Source organism: Aethalodelphis obliquidens, unplaced genomic scaffold (assembly GCF_003676395.1).
Source record: "Aethalodelphis obliquidens isolate GAN/ISIS:26980383/991018 unplaced genomic scaffold, ASM367639v1 scaffold2, whole genome shotgun sequence".
Taxonomy (NCBI): domain Eukaryota; kingdom Metazoa; phylum Chordata; class Mammalia; order Artiodactyla; family Delphinidae; genus Aethalodelphis; species Aethalodelphis obliquidens.
This window is the reverse complement of record NW_020837946.1, coordinates 58045863-58064026: the sequence shown is the minus strand read 5'-3', so window position 1 is coordinate 58064026 and position 18164 is coordinate 58045863. Positions and strand designations below refer to the sequence as shown.

Below are 18164 nucleotides of genomic sequence, written 5' to 3'. Positions count from 1 at the left end.
TATTGAGAAAGAAAATAACATTGGAATTGGATACATATATCATGGATAGCCAGGTATCACTTTAGGTACCGACTTGTATTTTTTTTTTCTAGCCACAATACCTTTTTAAAAATCACAGTAACTAAATATCCAATTCTGCATAAAGCATGAAACATTAAAATAATGTATACATTTATTATAATTATATATTGTCCTCAATTTTCTCAGTTACAACAGAAAGCAGATTTTTCTTTAGTAATGGAAAATATTGTCTCAGCTAATAAGTTTTGCTTTAGGCAAGTATTAGCCTATTAGTATTAGTATTTGCTTTAGGCAAGTATTAGCCAGCTCTAGCAAAATTTTCTAGATTTACACATTGTCTTATTCCAGTCTTTTAATTATGCAAATGTTTTATTAAACTCAGACTTGCTCTTTGTCAAGACTTAGCTGACCAGTGAGCTTTTAGCTCTAATTGTCTAGCATTTTGTCGCCCATACCCCTTAACAGACTTTTATGTTAATATTTTTAGAAGAGCTTTCCTGGGAGATTAGGAAATGGAATAAGCCAAGACCTTAGGAGATATTATTTTGGTGTCTCAAATCTCTCTCATCTTTTACTTATGTTCATTCAGTGAAAACAGGAACAGGAATGAGACAGTGGTGATGAAATAGAAATATTAGCATATTATGAACATTAAGAACGTTATAATATATATTATGAACATTATATATGAATAATAATACCTGTCCAAAGATTATAAAACTCTGTTAAAGGGCTTCCCTGGTGGTGCAGTAGTTGAGAGTCCGCCTGCCGATGCAAGGGACACGGGTTCATGCCCCAGTCCGGGAAGATCCCACGTGCCGCGGAGCGGCTACGCCCGTGAGTCATGGCTGCTGAGCCTGCGCGTCCGGAGCCTGGGCTCCGCAACGGGAGAGGCCACAGCAGTGAGGGGCCCGCGTACCGCAAAAAACAAAAAACAAACAAAAAAAACTCTGTTAAAGTTACACAGGGATTACCAAGTAAGACTCAAAGTTGGAAATATAAACAAAAGAAAAATCCAACTCAAAATAACACTATGTTTTTATTGGTTTCTAGAAATTTCCATTTTAGGTGTTTGATTGCATTATGATATTTATTGGTCACTATCACTGCAATTAGGATTATTACTAAAATAATGGATCATTATATTTAAAGAGTCCTCAGAAATTATTTTTTAAATTCTCTCATAAAAATCATAATCTGCCTGATGGCTCTTGTCTAATGCAGGGCTGCCATTACAAAAGAAAACTGTATCAAATGCTCAGTTAATTCTGGTTTGCCTTACGTATAATTCAGTGATAGGTTCTTCCTAAATCATGAAGCCCCTTGGGCAACCCCCAAATGCCCCCCCTCTCTTTTTTAATATGTGAGGAAACTAAGGGTAAACAGTTCATTGATTTATTTAGGCACAGAAACGTGCCTCTCTCTAGGGCCCGCATGTTTTCACTTTCTCCTTTGACACCATGCTATACCAAACTAGTACCAGGCTCTCACCTGGACCACTGCAGTTAAGTTCTTCTGCACCGATTTTTGCTCTTTATCTTCATCCACATTGGTCACTGCAGCTAGAGTGATCTATTAAAATTTTAAATATGTTCATGAATTTCCTAAAACTTTTTTAAAAAAATAGACTTTATTTTTAGAGCAGTTTTACGCTTAAAGCAAAATTGAGAAGAAAGTACAGAGTTCCCACGTACCCCTGTTCCTCTATCCTCCCCTCCACCATCAACATCCCCCACCAGAGTGGTACATTTGTTATAACTGATGAACCTACACTGACACATCATTATCACCCAAAATCCAGAGTCTACATTAGGTTTCACTCATTGTACATTCTATGGGTTTGGATAAATGTATAATGACGTGTATCTACAATTATAGTATCATACAGAACAGTTTTACTGCTCTGAATATCCTTTGTGCTCCACCTATTCATCTCTCCCTTCCCCTAACCCCTGGCAATCATCTTTTTACTGTCTTCACAGTTTTGGCTTTTCCAGAATATTGTATAGGTGGAATCATACAGTATGTAGCCTCCTTTTCAGATTGGCTTCTTAACTTAGTAATATGCATTTAAGTTTCCTCTGTGTCTTTTCATGGCTTGATAACTCATTTCTTTTTAGTGATGAATAATATTCCACTGTCTGGATACCCTGGCTGCTGATATCCACTACTGAAGGACGTCTGGGTGCTTCTGTGTTTTGGCAATTATGAATAAAGCTGCTATAAATATCCATGTGCAGGTTTTTGTGTAGACATGGTTTGAACTCATTTGGGTAAATACCCAGGAACATGAGTGTTGGATGGTGTGGGAAGAGTATGTTTAGTTTTATAAGAAACTGCCAAACTGTCTTCTAAAGTGACTACCGTACCATTTTGCTTTCCTACCAGCAGTCAGTGAGAGTTCCTATTGTTCCACATCCTCGCCAACATTTGTTGTTGTCAGTGTTCTGGATTTGGGCCATTCTAATAGGTATGTAGTAGTATCTCATTGTTTTAATTTGCATTTCCCTAATAACATGATGCAAAGCACCTCTTAATATGCTTATTTGCCATCTATATTATCTTCTTTGGTGAGGAATCTGTTCAGATCTTCTGCTCATTTTAAAAAATCAAGTTGTTAATTTTCCTATTGTGTCTAAAACTGTAAAGAGTCAATGAGATAAGTCCCAATCCTTAACAACTATCAACAAGATCCTGCCAATCTGCCCCATCTATATCTTATTATGCTTTTTTTTTTTTTTTTTTTGCGGTACGCGGGCCTCTCACTGTTGTGGCCTCTCCCGTTGCGGAGCACAGGCTCCGGACGCGCAGGCTCAGTGGCCATGGGTCACGGACCCAGCCACTCCACGGCATGTGGGATCTTCCTGGACCGGGCACGAACCCGCCTTTCCTGCATCGGCAGGCGGACTCTCAACCACTGCTCCACCAGGGGAGCCCTATGCTTTGTTTTTTTAAAGTTTCTATTCTGCTCTTTCAGTTCCTTGAATGTGCCCAGTTCCTTCATCATGACTGTACCCTCTGCTTGCACCATTCATTTCATGTGCTTTTAATATAAGTAGTTCTTTCCATCCTTTAGAGTTTTGCTGAAACATGACTTCCTCAGGGAAATTTTCCCCACTCAAGATCAAGCCTCTTGATACATACTCTGAGCCACATGTGATCCTGATCACAAGTGTAATTAAATGTTTAACATCTGTCTCTCACAGCAGAAGAAGCTTTATGAGGATAAGAACCATATTTTTTCCCACTGTTGTGTGCTTAATGTTCAACATTATGTCTGGCACAAGCTAGATGCTCAATAAACATTTAAATTAACATTCAAGGACTGATGGAGAGAATTTACACAGTCCTCTTCTCGGCTTGTAAAGTTGAGAAAATTAGCTAGACAATCTATCCGTACAACTTGATAGCCTTTTATAAGGCTGAGGTCAACCTATTCCCTTTTTCCATATTCAAAATAGGAATAATAACTCCCCAGATAAAGATAAGGATTATTATATTTATAAACAGCCAATTAATTTATAAAACATTTTGGGAGACTTTCACTCTATAAATCCAATATGGTATTGGGCTTTGGTACTTCAGTGAGTAATTAATACCTTGTGGTATATTTTAGAAAATTTAAGGTTTTCTTAAATTTCATGTGTTTCTTAAGAGTAAAAAACATAGTAGCTGGGGGGACCTTCAAGATGGTGGAGGAGTAAGATGTGGAGATCACCTTCCTCCCCACAAATACAGCAGAAATACATCTACATGTGGAACAACTGCTACAGAACACCTACTGAACGCTGGCAGAAGACCTCAGACTTCCCAAAAGGCAAGAAACTACCCACGTACCTGGGTAGGGCAAAAGAAAAAAGAAAAGACAGAGACAAAAGAATGGGGACGGGACCTGCACCTCTGGGAGGGAGCTGTGAAGGAGGAAAAGTTTCCATACACTAGGAAGCCCCTTCACTGGTGGAGACTGGGGGTGGGGGTGGGGGTGGAAGCTTCGGAGCCATGGAGGAGAGTGCAGCAACAGGGGTGCAGAGGGCAAAGCGGAGAGATTCCCGCACAGAGGATCGGTGCTGACCAGCACTCATGAGCCTGAGAGGCTTGTCTGCTCACCCGCCGGGGTGGGTGGGGGCTGGGAGCTGATGTTCCAGCTTCGGAGGTCGGATCCCAGAGAGGGGACTGGAGTTGGCTGCGTGAACACAGCCTTAAGAGGGCTAGTGCGCCACAGCTAGCTGGGAGGGAGTTGGGGAAAAAGTCTGGAACTGCCTAAGAGGCAAGAGACCATTGTTTTGTGATGCGCGAGGAAAGGGGATTCAGAGCACCACCTAAACGAGCTCCAGAGACTGGTGCGAGCTGCGGCTATCAGCGTGGACATCAGAGACGGACATGAAATGCTAAGGCTGCTGCTGCTGCAGCTACCAAGAAGCCTGTGTGCAAGCACAGGTCACTATCCACACCTCCCCTCCCGGGAGCCTGTGCAGCCCGCCACTGCCAGGGTCCCGTGATCCAGGGACAACTTCCCCAGGAGAACAGTGTGCCTCAGGCTGTTGCAACGTCATGCCGGCCTCTGCTGCTGCAGGCTCGCCCCGCATTCCATACCCCTCCCTCCCCCTGGCCTTAGTGAGCCAGAGCCCCCTAATCAGCTGCTACTTTAACTCTGTCCTGTCTGGCTGGGAACAGATGCCCTCAGGCGACCTACATGCAGCGGCAGGGCCAAATCCAAAGCTGAACCCCGGGAGCTGTGCAAACAAAGAAGAGAAAGGGAAATCTCTCCCCACAGCCTCAGGAGCAGTGGATTAAATCTCCCCAATCAACTTGATGTACCCTGCATCTGTGGAATACCTGAATAGACAACAAATCATCCCAAAATTGAGGAGGTGGACTTTGGGAGCAACTGAAGACTTGGGGTTTGGTTTCTGCATCTAATTTATTTCTGGTTTTATGTTTATCTTAGTTTAGTATTTACCTTATTATCATTGGTAGATTTGTTTATTGATTTGGATACTCTCTTCCTTTTTTAAAAAAATATATTTTTTTCCTTTTTCTCTTTTTGTGAGTGTGTATGCTTTTTTGTGTGATATTATTTGTATACCTTTGCTTTTACCATTTGTGCTAGAGTTCTGTCCTTTTTTTTTTTTTGGTATACTTTTTAGCACTTTTTATCATTAGTGGATTTGTTTTTAGGTTTGCTTGCTCTCTTTATTACTTTTTAATTTTAATACTTTTTTATTTTAATAACTTGATTTTTATTTTACTTTTTTCCTTCTTTCTCTCTCTCTCTTTCTTTCTTTTTTCTCCCTTTTCTTCTGAGCTGTGTGGCTGACAGGGTTTTGATACTCCAGCCAGGTGTCAGGCCTGAGCCTCTGAGTTGGGAGAGAGACCTCCTGGCTCCAAGTAATATCAAACGGTGAAAGCTCTCCCAGAGATCTCTATCTCAACACTAAGACCCAGCTCCACTCAACGACCAGCCAAACAACTAGCAAGACAGGAACACAACCCCACTCATTAGCAGAGAGGCTGCCTAAAACCATAATAAGGTCACAGATACCCCCAAACACACCACCGGATGTGGTCCTGCCCACGAGAAAGACAAGTCCAGCCTCATCCACCACAACACAGGCACCAGTCCCCTCCACCAGAGAGCCTACACAAGCCACTGAACCAACCTTACCCACTGGGGGCAGACACCAAAAACAATGGGAACTATGAACCTGCAGCTTGTGAAAAGGAGACCCCAAACACAGTAAGTTAAGCAAAATGAGAAGACAGAAGTACACAGCAGATGAAGGAGCAAGGTAAAAACCCACCAGACCAAACAAATGAAGAGGAAATAGGCAGTCTACCTGAAAAAGAATTCAGAGTAATGACAGTAAAGATGATCCAAAATCTTGGAAATAGAATGGAGAAAATATAAGAAACGTTTAACAAGGACCTAGAAGAATTAAGAGCAAACAAACAATGATGAACAACACAATAAATGAAATTAAAAATTCTCTAGAACGGGCTTCCCTGGTGGCACAGTGGTTGGCGGTCCACCTGCCGATGCAGGGGATGCGGGTTCGTGCCCTGGTCCGGGAGGATCCCGCGTGCAGTGGAGTGGCTGGGCCTGTGAGCTGTGGCTGCTGAGGCTGCGTGTCCAGAGCCTGTGCTCTGCAACGGGAAAGGCCACAGCGGTGAGAGGCCCGCGTACCGCAAAAAAAAAAAAAAAAAATTGTCTAGAAGGAATCAGTAGAAGAATCACTGAGGCAGAATAACGGATAAGTGACCTAGAAGATGAAATAGTGGAAATAGCTCCCACAGAGCACAATAAAGAAAAAAGAATGAAAAGAATTGAGGACAGTCCCAGAGACCTCTGGGACAACATTAAATGCACCAACATTCAAATTGTAGGGGTCCCAGAAGAAGAAGCGAAAAAGAAAGGGACTGAGAAAATATTTGAGGAGATTATAATTGAAAACTTCCCTAATATAGGGAAGGAAATAGTCAATCAACTCCAGGAAGTGCAAAGAGTCCCACATAGGATAAATCCAAGGAGAAACACACCAAGACACATATTAAACTGTCAAATATTAAATATAAGAGAAAATATTAAAAGCAATAAGGGAAAAGCAACAAATAATATACAAGGGAATCCCCATAAGGTTAACAGCTGATGGTTCAGCAGAAACTCTGCAAGCCAGAAGAGAGTGGCAGGACATATTGAAAGTGATGAAAGGGAAAAACCTACAACCAAGATTATTCTGCCTAGCAAGAATGTCATTCAGATTTGATGGAGAAATTAAAACCTTTACAGACAAACAAAAGCTAAGGGAATTCAGCACCACCAACCAGCTTTACAACAAATGCTAAAGGAACTTCTTTAGGCAGGAAACACAAGAGAAGGAAAAGACCTACAATAACAAAACCAAAACAATTAAGAAAATGGTAATAGGAACATATATATCAATAATTACCTTAAATGTAAATGGATTAAATGCTCCAACCAAAAGCACAGACTGGCTGAATGGATACAAAAACAAGACATGTATATATGCTGTCTACAAGTGACCCACTTCAGACTTAGGGACACATACAGACTGAAAGTGAGGGGATGGAAAAAGATATTCCATGCAAATGGAAATCAAAAGAAAGCTGGAGTAGCAATTCTCGTATCAGACAAATTAGACTTTAAAATAAAGACTATTACAAGAGACAAAGAAGGACACTACATAATAATCAAAGGATGAATCCAAGAAGAAGATATAACAATTGTAAATATTTATGCACCCAACATAGGAGCACCTCAGTACCTAAGGCAAATGCTAACAGCCATAAAAGGGAAAATTGACAGTAACACAATCATAGTAGGGGACTTTAACAACCCACTTTCACCAATAGACAGATCATCCAAAATGAAAATAAATAAGGAAACAGAAGCTTTAAATGATACATTAAACAAAATGGACTTAACATATTTATAGGACATTCCATCCAAAAACAACAGAATACACTTTCTTTTCAAGTGCTCATGGAACATTCTCCAGGACAGATAATATCTTGGGTCACAATCAAGCCTTGGTAAATTTAAGAAAATTGAAATTGTATCAAGCATCTTTTCCAACCACAGTGCTATGAGACTGGATGTCAATTACAGGAAAAAAATCTGTAAAAAATACAAACACATGCAGGCTAAACAATACAGTATGAAATAACCAAGAGATCAATGAAGAAATCAAAGAGGAAATCAAAAAATACCTAGAAACAAATCACAATGAAAACATGAAAACCCAAAACCTGTGGGGTGCAGCAAAAGCAGTTCTAAGAAGGAAGTTTATAGCAATACAGTCCTACCTCAAGAAACAAGAAACACCTCAAGTAAACAACCTAACCTTACACCTAGAGCAATTAGAGAAAGAAGAACAAAAAACCCCCATAGTTAGCAGAAGGAAAGAAATCATAAAGATTAGATCAGAAATAAAAAGAAATGAAGGAAATTATAGCAAAGATCAATAAAACTAAAAGCTGGTTCTTTCAGAAGATAAACAAAATTGATAAACCATTAGCCAGACTCATCAAGAAAAAAAGGGAGAAGACTCAATAGAATTAGAAATGAAAAAGGAGTAACAACTGACAGTGCAGAAATACAAAAGATCATGAGAGATTACTACAAGCAACCATATGACAATAAAATGGACAACCTGGAAGAAATGGACAAATTCTTAGAAAAGCACAACCTTCCAAGACTGAACCAGGAAGATACAGAAAATATAAACAGACAGATCACAAGCACTATTGAAACTGTGATTAAACATCTTCCAACAAACAAAAGCCCAGGACCAGATGGCTTCACAGGTGAATTCTATCAAACATTTAGAAGAGCTAACACCCATCCTCCTCAAACTCTTCCAAAATATAGCAGAGGGAGGAACACTCCCAAACTCATTCTATGAGGCCACAATCACCCTGATACCAACACCAGACAAAGATGTCACAAAAAAAGAAAACTACAGGCCAATATCACTGATGAACATAGATGCAAAAATACTCAACAACTAGCAAAGAGAATCCAACAGCACATTAAAAGGATCATACACCATGATCAAGAGGGGTTTATCCCAGGAATGCAAGGATTCTTCGATATACACAAATCAATCAATGTGATATACCATATTAGCAAATTGAAGGAGAAAAACCATATGATAATCTCAACAGATGCAGAAAAAGCTTTTGACAAAATTCAACACTGATTTATGATAAAAACCCTCCAGAAAGTAGGCATAGAGGGAACTTAACATAATAAAGGCCATATATGACAAACCCACAGCCAACATTGCTCTCAATGGTGAAAAACTGAAACCATTTCCTCTAAGATCAGGAACAAGACAAGGTTGCCCACTCTCACCACTATTATTCAACATAGTTTTGGAAGTTTTAGCCACAGCAATCAGAGAATAAAAAGAAATAAAAGGAATCCAAATCGGAAAAGAAGAAGTAAAACTGTCACTGTTTGCAGATGACATGATCTATACATAGAGAATCCTAAAGACGCTACCAGAAAACTACTAGAGCTAATCAATGAATTTGGTAAAGTAGCAAGATACAAAATTAATATACAGAAATCTCTTGCATTCCTATACATTAATGATGAAAAATCTTAAAGAGAAATTAAGGAAACACTCCCATTTACCATTGCAACAAAAAGAATAAAATACCTAGGAATAAACCTACCTAAGGAGACAAAAGACCTGTATGCAGAAGACTATAAGACACTGATGAAAGAAATTAAAGATGATACAAACAGATGGAGAGATATACAATGTTCTTGGATTGTTAGAATCAACACTGTGAAAATGACTATACTACCCAATGTAATCTACAGATTCAATGCAATCCCTATCAAATTACCAATGGCATTTTTCACAGAACTAGAACAAAAAATTTCACAATTTGTATGGAAACACAAAAGACCCCGAATAGCCAAAGCAATCTTGAGAAAGAAAAATGGAACTGGAGGAATCAGGCTCCCACACTTCAGACTATACTACAAAGCTACAGTAATCAAGACAGTATGGTACTGGCACAAAAACAGAAATATAGATCAATGGAGCAGGATAGAAAGCCCAGAGATAAACCCATGCACATATGGTCACCTTATCTTTGATAAAGTTGGCAAGGATATACAATGAAGAAAAGACAGCCTCTTCAATAAGTTGTGCTGGGAAAACTGGACAGCTACATGTAAAAGAATGAAATTAGAACACTTCCTAACACCATATACAAAAAGAAACTCAAAATGGATTCAAGACCTAAATGTAAGGCCAGACAATACAGAACTTTTAGAGGAAAACATAGGCAGGACACTCTATGACATAAATCACAGCAAGATCCTTTTTGACCCACCTCCTAGAGAAATGGAAATAGAAACAAAAATAAACAAATGGGACCTTAAAAGCTTTTGCACAGCAAAGGAAACCATAAACAAGACGAAAAGACAACCCTCAGAATGGGAGAAAATATTTGCAAATGAAGCAACTGACAATGGATTAATCTCCAAAATTTACAAGCAGCTAATGCAGCTCAATATCAAAAAAACAAACAACCCAATCCAAAAATGGGCAGGACACCTAAATAGACATTTCTCTAAAGAAGATATACAGATTGCCAACCAACACATGAAAGGATGCTCAACAACACTAATCATTAGAGAAATGCAAATCAAAACTACAATGAGGTATCACCTCACACCAGTCAGAATGGCCATCATCGAAAAATCTACAAACAATAAATGCTGGAGAGGGTGTGGAGAAAAGGGAACCCTCCTGCACTGTTAGTGGGAATGTAAATTGATACAGCCACTATGGAGAAGAGTATGGAGGTTCCTTAAAAAACTAAAAATAGAACTACCATACAATCCAGCAACCCCACTACTGGGCATATACCCTGAGAAAACCATAATTCTAAAAGAGTCATGTACCACAATGTTCATTGCAGCTCTATTTACAATAGCCAGGACATGGAAGCAACCTAAGTGCCCACTGAGAGATGAATGGATAAAGAAGATGTGGCACATATATACAATGGAATATTACTCAGCCATAAAAAGAAACAAAATTGAGTTATTTGTAGTGAAGTGGATGGACCTAGAGACTGTCATACAGAGTGAAATATGAAAGAGAAAAAAATATATATATATATAAATACTGTATGCTAACACATATATATGGAATCTAAAAAAAAAAAAAAAGGTTCTGAAGAACCTAGGAGGAGGCGAGGAATAAAGACGCAGACGTAGAGAATGGACTTGACACGGGGAGAGGGAAGGGTAAGCTGGGATGAAGTGAGAGAGTGGCATGGACATATTTACATTACCAAATGTAAAATAGATAGCTAGTGGGAAGGAGCTGCATAGCACAGAGAGTTCAGCTCAGTGCTTTGTGTCCACTTAGAAGGGTGGGAGGGAGATGCAAGAGGGAGGAGATATGGGGATATATGTATATGTACAGCTGATTCACTTTGTTATAAAGCAGAAACTAACACACCATTGTAGAGCAATTATACTCCAATAAAGATGTTAAAAGAAATAATAACAGTTGATAAAAGAGTAACAGGAAAAGAGAGGTTTGGTCATAAAATGAGGTTAGCTAATATTTAATAAGCTCATGATTCCCTAAGGTGTGCCAGGCTCTTTATGAAAGTTATTAGATTTAGGGCTTCCCTGGTGGCGCAGTGGTTAAGAGTCTGCCTGCCGATGCAGGGGACATGGGTTCGTGCCCCGGTCTGGGACGATCCCCATGCCGCGGAGCGGCTGGGCCCGTGAGCCATGGCCGCTGAGCCTGTGCGTCCGGAGCCTGTGCTCCACAATGGGAGAGGCCACAACAGTGAGAGGCCCACATACCGCAAAAAAATAAAAAATAAAGTTATTAGATTTAATAAAGGTGTTAAAACTATGGAAAAAAAATATACTAGCTGAAATTTAAGGTTTTTTTTAGTCAATCCTTAGATGATGTGGTTTATTATTTACCATTACATAATAAACCAAGGGAATAATCTAATAAACTGAATATTTTAAAGAAAGCTAATTTGATCTTTCATGAAAACATCCATTTACATATTAATTTTCAATAAAAAAAATTTGCCCTAGAAATAATTTTGCAGTCTAGAATTTTGGAAATCTAGTTCCTATTTGTAAAATTTGCTCCCAAATAGGTTCAACAGGGTTAGTGTTTTCTCTTTTTAATTGATTTTAGGCTTTTATCATAACAACTGTAGAAATTTATCATCCCATCTTTTCCTGAAAAATGGTGGTAACATTTCTCATCTGAACTGTTTCCAACCATAACTCATTACTTCATTACCTAGTTTAGTGATCTAAAGTAATTTAATATTTTACATGATATGAGGTATGATGGGGCAAAAACCAAGCTGTATTCTACTGCATAGCAAATGTAACATAATAGTTTTACATTATTTTTTGCTTTTAGAAGCTGACTGATCATTAATCGTTATTCCTAAAATGCCAAGCACAGTTTACCTTATTCTAAAAATACTGAAATTTAAATACAAGTTAGGCATGGAATTACTCATTGAGAACAAAGAAAAAGAACAATTGACCATGCTGAAGATTGGTATAAAAGGGGTAGATTTTAATCAAAACACTATTGGATAATTTTCTCATCTGTGACCCTGCATATTAAAAATTATGAAATATGTGAGGACTCTAATGTCATATTGACTCATGAATAAAATGTGTTTACTGAGTGCATAATTGCGCAAGGCCTTGTGCACAGATCCCATAGGGTCATGAAGAATAGAACAATCTCAGGAGACCCATTTAAGGAAACATTGAAAACCTATAGAAAAGATCTCTCTGATGGCTTCTGCATTATTCAGATTACTCACAGAAAAGACGTTGGCACTGCAAGTTAAAATAGATATTTTATTGAGAAACTTGCTTTGTCAGTGAGTGAGTAAAAGTTACAAATATTTTTATTTAATAAAATTAGCATATCCTTAATTCTAAAAACATCTCTTAAAAGCTTTCATTATCTGAAACTGCAGATCATTCTGAGTCAGGGTTTTCGTTTAGTGTCTTCCATGGAAAAAGATGCTGCCAATTCCTGTCATGCAAATAACAGAACATGTGTAGTATGACTTGTTCACAAGCAAAACAAATTCCCCACTTGAGTTTGAGTTTCTTGCATGCATATGAATTAATATCTTTATTGCTGTAACTATAAAATTCTCTTGGTACAGCAATGAGGCTTTATGCTTACTCCTGAGGATTCTAAGAGTTATAATAATGTGGTCATATATATTTTTTTAAGTTATGTAGCAGACAGTTCTGCTGAAAAACCCCATTCCCCAGTTATAACTTAAAATTGGTATAGGTTAATACTACACACTAATGTGTAATTTACTTGTTAAGTACACTAGGCTTCCATGCAGGTTTTTTTTTTTTAAATTACATTTTTGTTGCATTAAAAGGGCAATGATTTAACCCTATAAATTATTTTCTAAATGGTTTTTACATATAAGACACTAAAAGTATGAGACAAATAAATATTTGAAATGGTTTTAAATAAGTTAAACCAGTACTAACAGCTAATAATTAAGTAGAGGGCAACATTTAGTAATTTTCAAATTTATAAATTTTTATACATGGACACTTAAAAAAACTAAATTGTAAATGTAAAAATAGGATGTTAGGCATAGAATTTTAAAATCTTGGCTTGAATTACGTAGTTTTTTCTTCTCTTTAACTGCAGGGAATAAGGTAATAGGTATTAAGGTAATCTCTGTCCTGCCCAGAGATGCTTTGTGCAAACACCAGAAATGATATATCACACAGCAATAATTTTGCTGATAAATTTAAATGGATCTGCTCAAATTATTACTTTTAGTACAAAAGCTAAAGGTTAGACTATACTTCTGTTGATGAATTTTAGAGATAATAATATTTATGGAGGTTCTTATTTCCCTCCTAATGGCACAGATTAGTACGTTGGATAGAAAAGCAAGAGGAGATGAAGCACTTGTTTTTTAAAAAAGTGCTTCTAGTTTTTAATGAGTACTATTTTTCAAGGGAATGGAAAAATAGAATAAGAAGGCCTCTCAAAAGAATCAATGAAATCTTTTTTAGGAAGTGCTATCAATACGTGCAAACTGGTCATAATTTAAGGTCCATATCCTCCCAACAGATGCCAAATTTGGCAATTTGAAAGAATAGTAAATTGGATATTGATTTTGAAATTACAGCACGCAACTGCAGGGAACAATGTTTTAAAATATTGGCATAGTTTATAGTAATTATTATATTCATTATCAGAACTTTAAATTTTGATTTGTTTCTCTTTTTTCTAAGTCAATTTCCTGTGTGTTTTACATACACATGAAATCACAGAATATTAGCACGGGGTGGGAACATGTCTTGTCAAATTTTACAGAAGAGGCAACTGAGGCTCAGAGAGGTTGTGATTTGCCCAAGGTCCCCTAACTAATAAGTAACAGATCTGGGGCTAGAATATGACTCCATGTGGGCTTGTCTCCTTTATAACTTAGGTCTTAAGGGATGGGGATGAATGCTCAATTTCTTTGTATCTTTCCTGTTGGGGAATGTTTGCATTAATAGCAGGAGGACTCTGTTCAGGACTCTTTTGAAGAAATCTGTAAAACAAGTACTCATCCCGAAATTCATAATTGTTGGTGATATGTTGGATGACTCCCCCTTGCACCAGTTTATCTCCGTATATCACGGCTTCACCACGGTCGGAGGCAAGGCCAACTTCAATTAGCCAGCTCACCAGGTCACAGCCACAGAAGGTCCCGACAGAAGTCTTTGCACCACACCTGTATGTCAAAGGAATGATTCACCCATATGTTCTGTAAATCTGGTATCAGCACTGCATGATGGAGGACAAGCAAGGAAAAATAGAAGGAGACAGGGAAAGACAGCATGACAGTTAAAAGGTGGCAGGGATGAAACTATTCTGAATGTAAAGGGTTTATTAAATTACCTGAACCTAGAAAGACCCACCAGAGAAAAACAAAATAGGCCAATAATGCTTGTGAAAACAGAAACACTTAAAACAAATGACTTAGATAATGTAAGTGCATCAACAAATAAATATTCTTTATAGAGTAGATGGTCTTTTATGGTCAGATGCATTCTATAGATAGCAATTATATATTTTATAAGTTATACTCAGTTAAAATAAATAATTTAATTGTCTCAGGAGCATTAAATAATATTTTTGCAAGCTCTTAAGAAGTGACAATTTTTACTAAATTACTGAAATCAAACTTTTTATTTTCTGCTTATCACAATACCTTTCTTCATGCCCTGAGCAAGATAATCTTACTGATATGTTAGGAATTTGCTCCATTAAGAAGCAGGCAGGGCTTCCCTGGTGGCACGGTGGTTAAGAATCTGCCTGACAATGCAGGGGACATGGGTTCCAGCCCTGGTCCGGGAAGATCCCACATGCCACGGAGCAACTAAGCCCGTGAGCCACAACTACTGAGCCTGTGCTCTAGAGCCCACGAGCCACAACTACTGAAGCTGCATGCCACAGCTACTGAAGCCCGTGCACCTAGAGCCCGTGCTCCACAACAAGAGGAGCCACCGCAGTGAGAAGCCTGAACACTGCAACGAAGAGTAGCCCCTGCTCGCCGCAACTAGAGAAAACCCACGCTCAACAACGAAGACCCAACGCAGCCAAAAATAAAAAAAGAATGACTATTAAAAAAAAAGAAGCAGGCAAAGGGTAAGTGAGATCTGTCTTGCTATAAATCTAAGATTTGTTTTTCATATTTGTTGACTATATTCCCCACACTGTACATTTCACCCCTGTGATTCATCTATTTTACAACTGGAAGTCTGTACCTCTTAATCTCCATCACCTATTTCTTTCTTCCCCCCAACCTCCTCCCCTCTGGCAACCACTTGTTTGTTCTCTGTATCTATGACTCTGTTTCTGTTTTGTTATGTCTGTTCATTTGTTTTGTTTTTTTAGATTCCACATATAAGCGAAATCATACAGTGTTTGTCTTTCTCTGTCTGACTTATTTCACTTAGTATATTGCCCTCTAGGTCCATCCACCTTGTCGCAGATGGCAGGATTTCATTCTTTTTTGTGGCTGGGTGATATTCCATTCTATATATATACCCCATCTTCTTTATCCATTCATCTACTGAGGGACACTTAGGTTTCTTCTATATGTTGCCTATTGTAAATAATACTGCAATGAACAAAGGGGAGCACATATCTTTTCTAATCAGTGTTTTTTATTTTCTTTGGGTCAATACTCAGGAGTGTAATTGCTGGATCATATGGTACTATTTTTAATATTTTGAGGAATTTCCATAAGATTCCTCAGTTTTTTTTTTTTTTTTTTTGGGCATGCTGCATGGCTTGTGGGATCTTAGTTCCCAGACCAGGGATTAAACCCACACCCCCTGCACTGGAAGTGCGGAGACTTTTTTTTAAAAATAAATTTATTTATTTTACTTATTTATTTTTGACTGCGTTGGGTCTTCGTTGCTGCAGGCGGGCTTTCTCTAGTTGCGGCGAGTGGGGGCTACTCTTCGTTGTGGTGCGCGGGCCTCTCATTGCAGGGGCTTGTTGCGGAGCACAGGCTCTGGGCACGTGGGCTTCAGTAGTTGTGGCGCATGGGCTCAGTAGTTGTGGCTCGCGGGCTCTAGAGCGCAGGCTCAGTAGTTGTGGCGCATGGGCTTAGTTGCTCTGTGGCATGTGGGATCTCCCCGGACCAGGGCTCAAATACGTGTCCCCTGCATTGGCAGGTGGATTCTTAACCATTGCGCCACCAGGGAAGCCCCAGTGCGGAGTCTTAATCACTGGACTGCCAGGGAAATCCCAGATTCCTCAGATTTAAAAAATTTTTGATAATAAATCTGCTTCTTAATTATTCAAAATTTGTCTTCCTAATGCAAATGTGAGGGTGCCTCAGGTACGAATAAAAAAACAAGGGAAAAAGAAATGTAAAAAAACAAATTAAGTAGATTCTGTTCATTTTTATACAAGTATGCAATAGACAACATGAATCTGTCCACAAGCATTAGTTAAGCTGCAAAACCTAAAGTGCTTGACAATAGGAAACAGTGGATGAATATCAAGATGAAATGAGAAATAGGTGACAAAAATTTTAAAGCATTTAACCACAAATGAATGTACATTAGCGTTTCATATAAAATTAGAAAAGAGGTTAATATACATGAAAAAATTTCTCAAGTACACAAAATCACAATATTGTAATATCAGTATTTTACTTAGTAATAGGATATCTTAATTTATGTTTTGCAACTACAAACAACACTTTAAACAAAAGCCTGAATGTTACACCCGGAGCCTGAGCCTTTTTCCTCCTCGTTGATTTTAAATTTATAGCCCTACACCATCTAATCCAGACACCAAGTGATTAATATTTGCTTCCTGATGACTGATCAGGCAGCTACAACCACAGCCCACGGAGTTGTGCAGAGTGGCAGAGGATTAGCTACTATGCAGGATGCAGAGCAGTCCCATCACCAGCCTGTGCCCATTTGCCATCTGGGATGGAGGCAGCCTGACAGCCCTGCAAATGGCAAAGGGCTATGCCAGTCGGCAATCACAGTGGGCCTGGTGGAGGTAACACAGAGTTCCTTTTTTTAAATTTTAAAAAGCAATTTTAAATAGTTGAAACTATCCATAGATGGTACTTAGAAATAATTGTGTTTGGGCCTTTAAGGGTGGGAAACTAATATTTTTTCATAGCTTACCATTTCCAGAAACTGGGCTAGGCGCATCATATAGATTTTGTTATCTAATGCAAACAACCCCAAGAGCCAGGTATTTTAAAGAAGAGGAAAACTAAGGTTTAGAGACTTAAACTTGCCCAATGTCACAGAGCTAATAAGTGGCAGATCCAGTAATTGAGTTCTAGTATTAGTCCCCACCCAGTGAGTCCCCTTTCCACGAGCTATACCAGAATACCTCAGTTATAATGAAATATAGTGGCATAATATTTGTACATATTCTGAATGGTAATTTTCATAAATTTTCAATTTTTCAGTTATAGACATAAAAGTATTCTTAATATCATGTTTTGTTTTTTTCTCTTTTTTTGACAACCAAAAATACTGGCACTATAACATTTGTTTATTCTTTTCCTGCTGTATACTCCATACAGGATTAGAAGAGTAAATATGCTGTCACAGACTGAAGATTAGGACTTGAGGTGAAAAATAAGCAGCAGAATTAAGAGATAGAAATTTCATTTCATTTTCTTAACAATATCATTAGTAATATGAAATAGCATATGACTAGCATACTCCTAGGAGATGGGGAATATAAAATCACTTCTAAATACAATGTATCTCAAAGGTTTTTGAGAGGTACTGATGGCCAACATGAAGTGAATGTTCATATTCTGCTACATTTTGGTTCATTCTAAAGTTTTCATGTTTTACATGGAAATCAGAAGTTATATGGCATTTAAAAATGTAAAGATCAAAGTGTTATGGCTCCTATATATGCTGTTTCTTAAAACTATAAACTGACCCATAGCTATTTTAACTTTCATGTGTATATGTGTTATTGAAAATAACAATAATAAAGTTAGTCACAAGCACATTACTTAGCTGATTACAAGCCAAAATTAATCATCTAAAATAT

General features: G+C 38.2%; 1 protein-coding gene across 5 annotated transcripts in view; it reads right to left on the bottom strand.

Annotated features, from left to right (window-relative positions):
- Positions 1-12410: 12410 nt before the first annotated feature.
- GPR155 (G protein-coupled receptor 155) overlaps positions 12411-18164 on the bottom strand; it is a 42557-nt gene continuing 36803 nt past the window's right edge. For 3 of the 5 annotated variants that reach the window (XM_027127964.1, XM_027127994.1, XM_027127986.1), the window contains one exon: positions 12411-14340. In XM_027127964.1, the coding sequence (XP_026983765.1) occupies positions 14049-14340 (292 nt within the window). In that variant the 3' untranslated portion in view covers positions 12411-14048. Of the gene's footprint in view, positions 14394-16299; positions 16457-18164 lie in introns of those variants that run through there. The other 2 variants (XM_027127969.1, XM_027127978.1) reach the window with 2 other exon arrangements.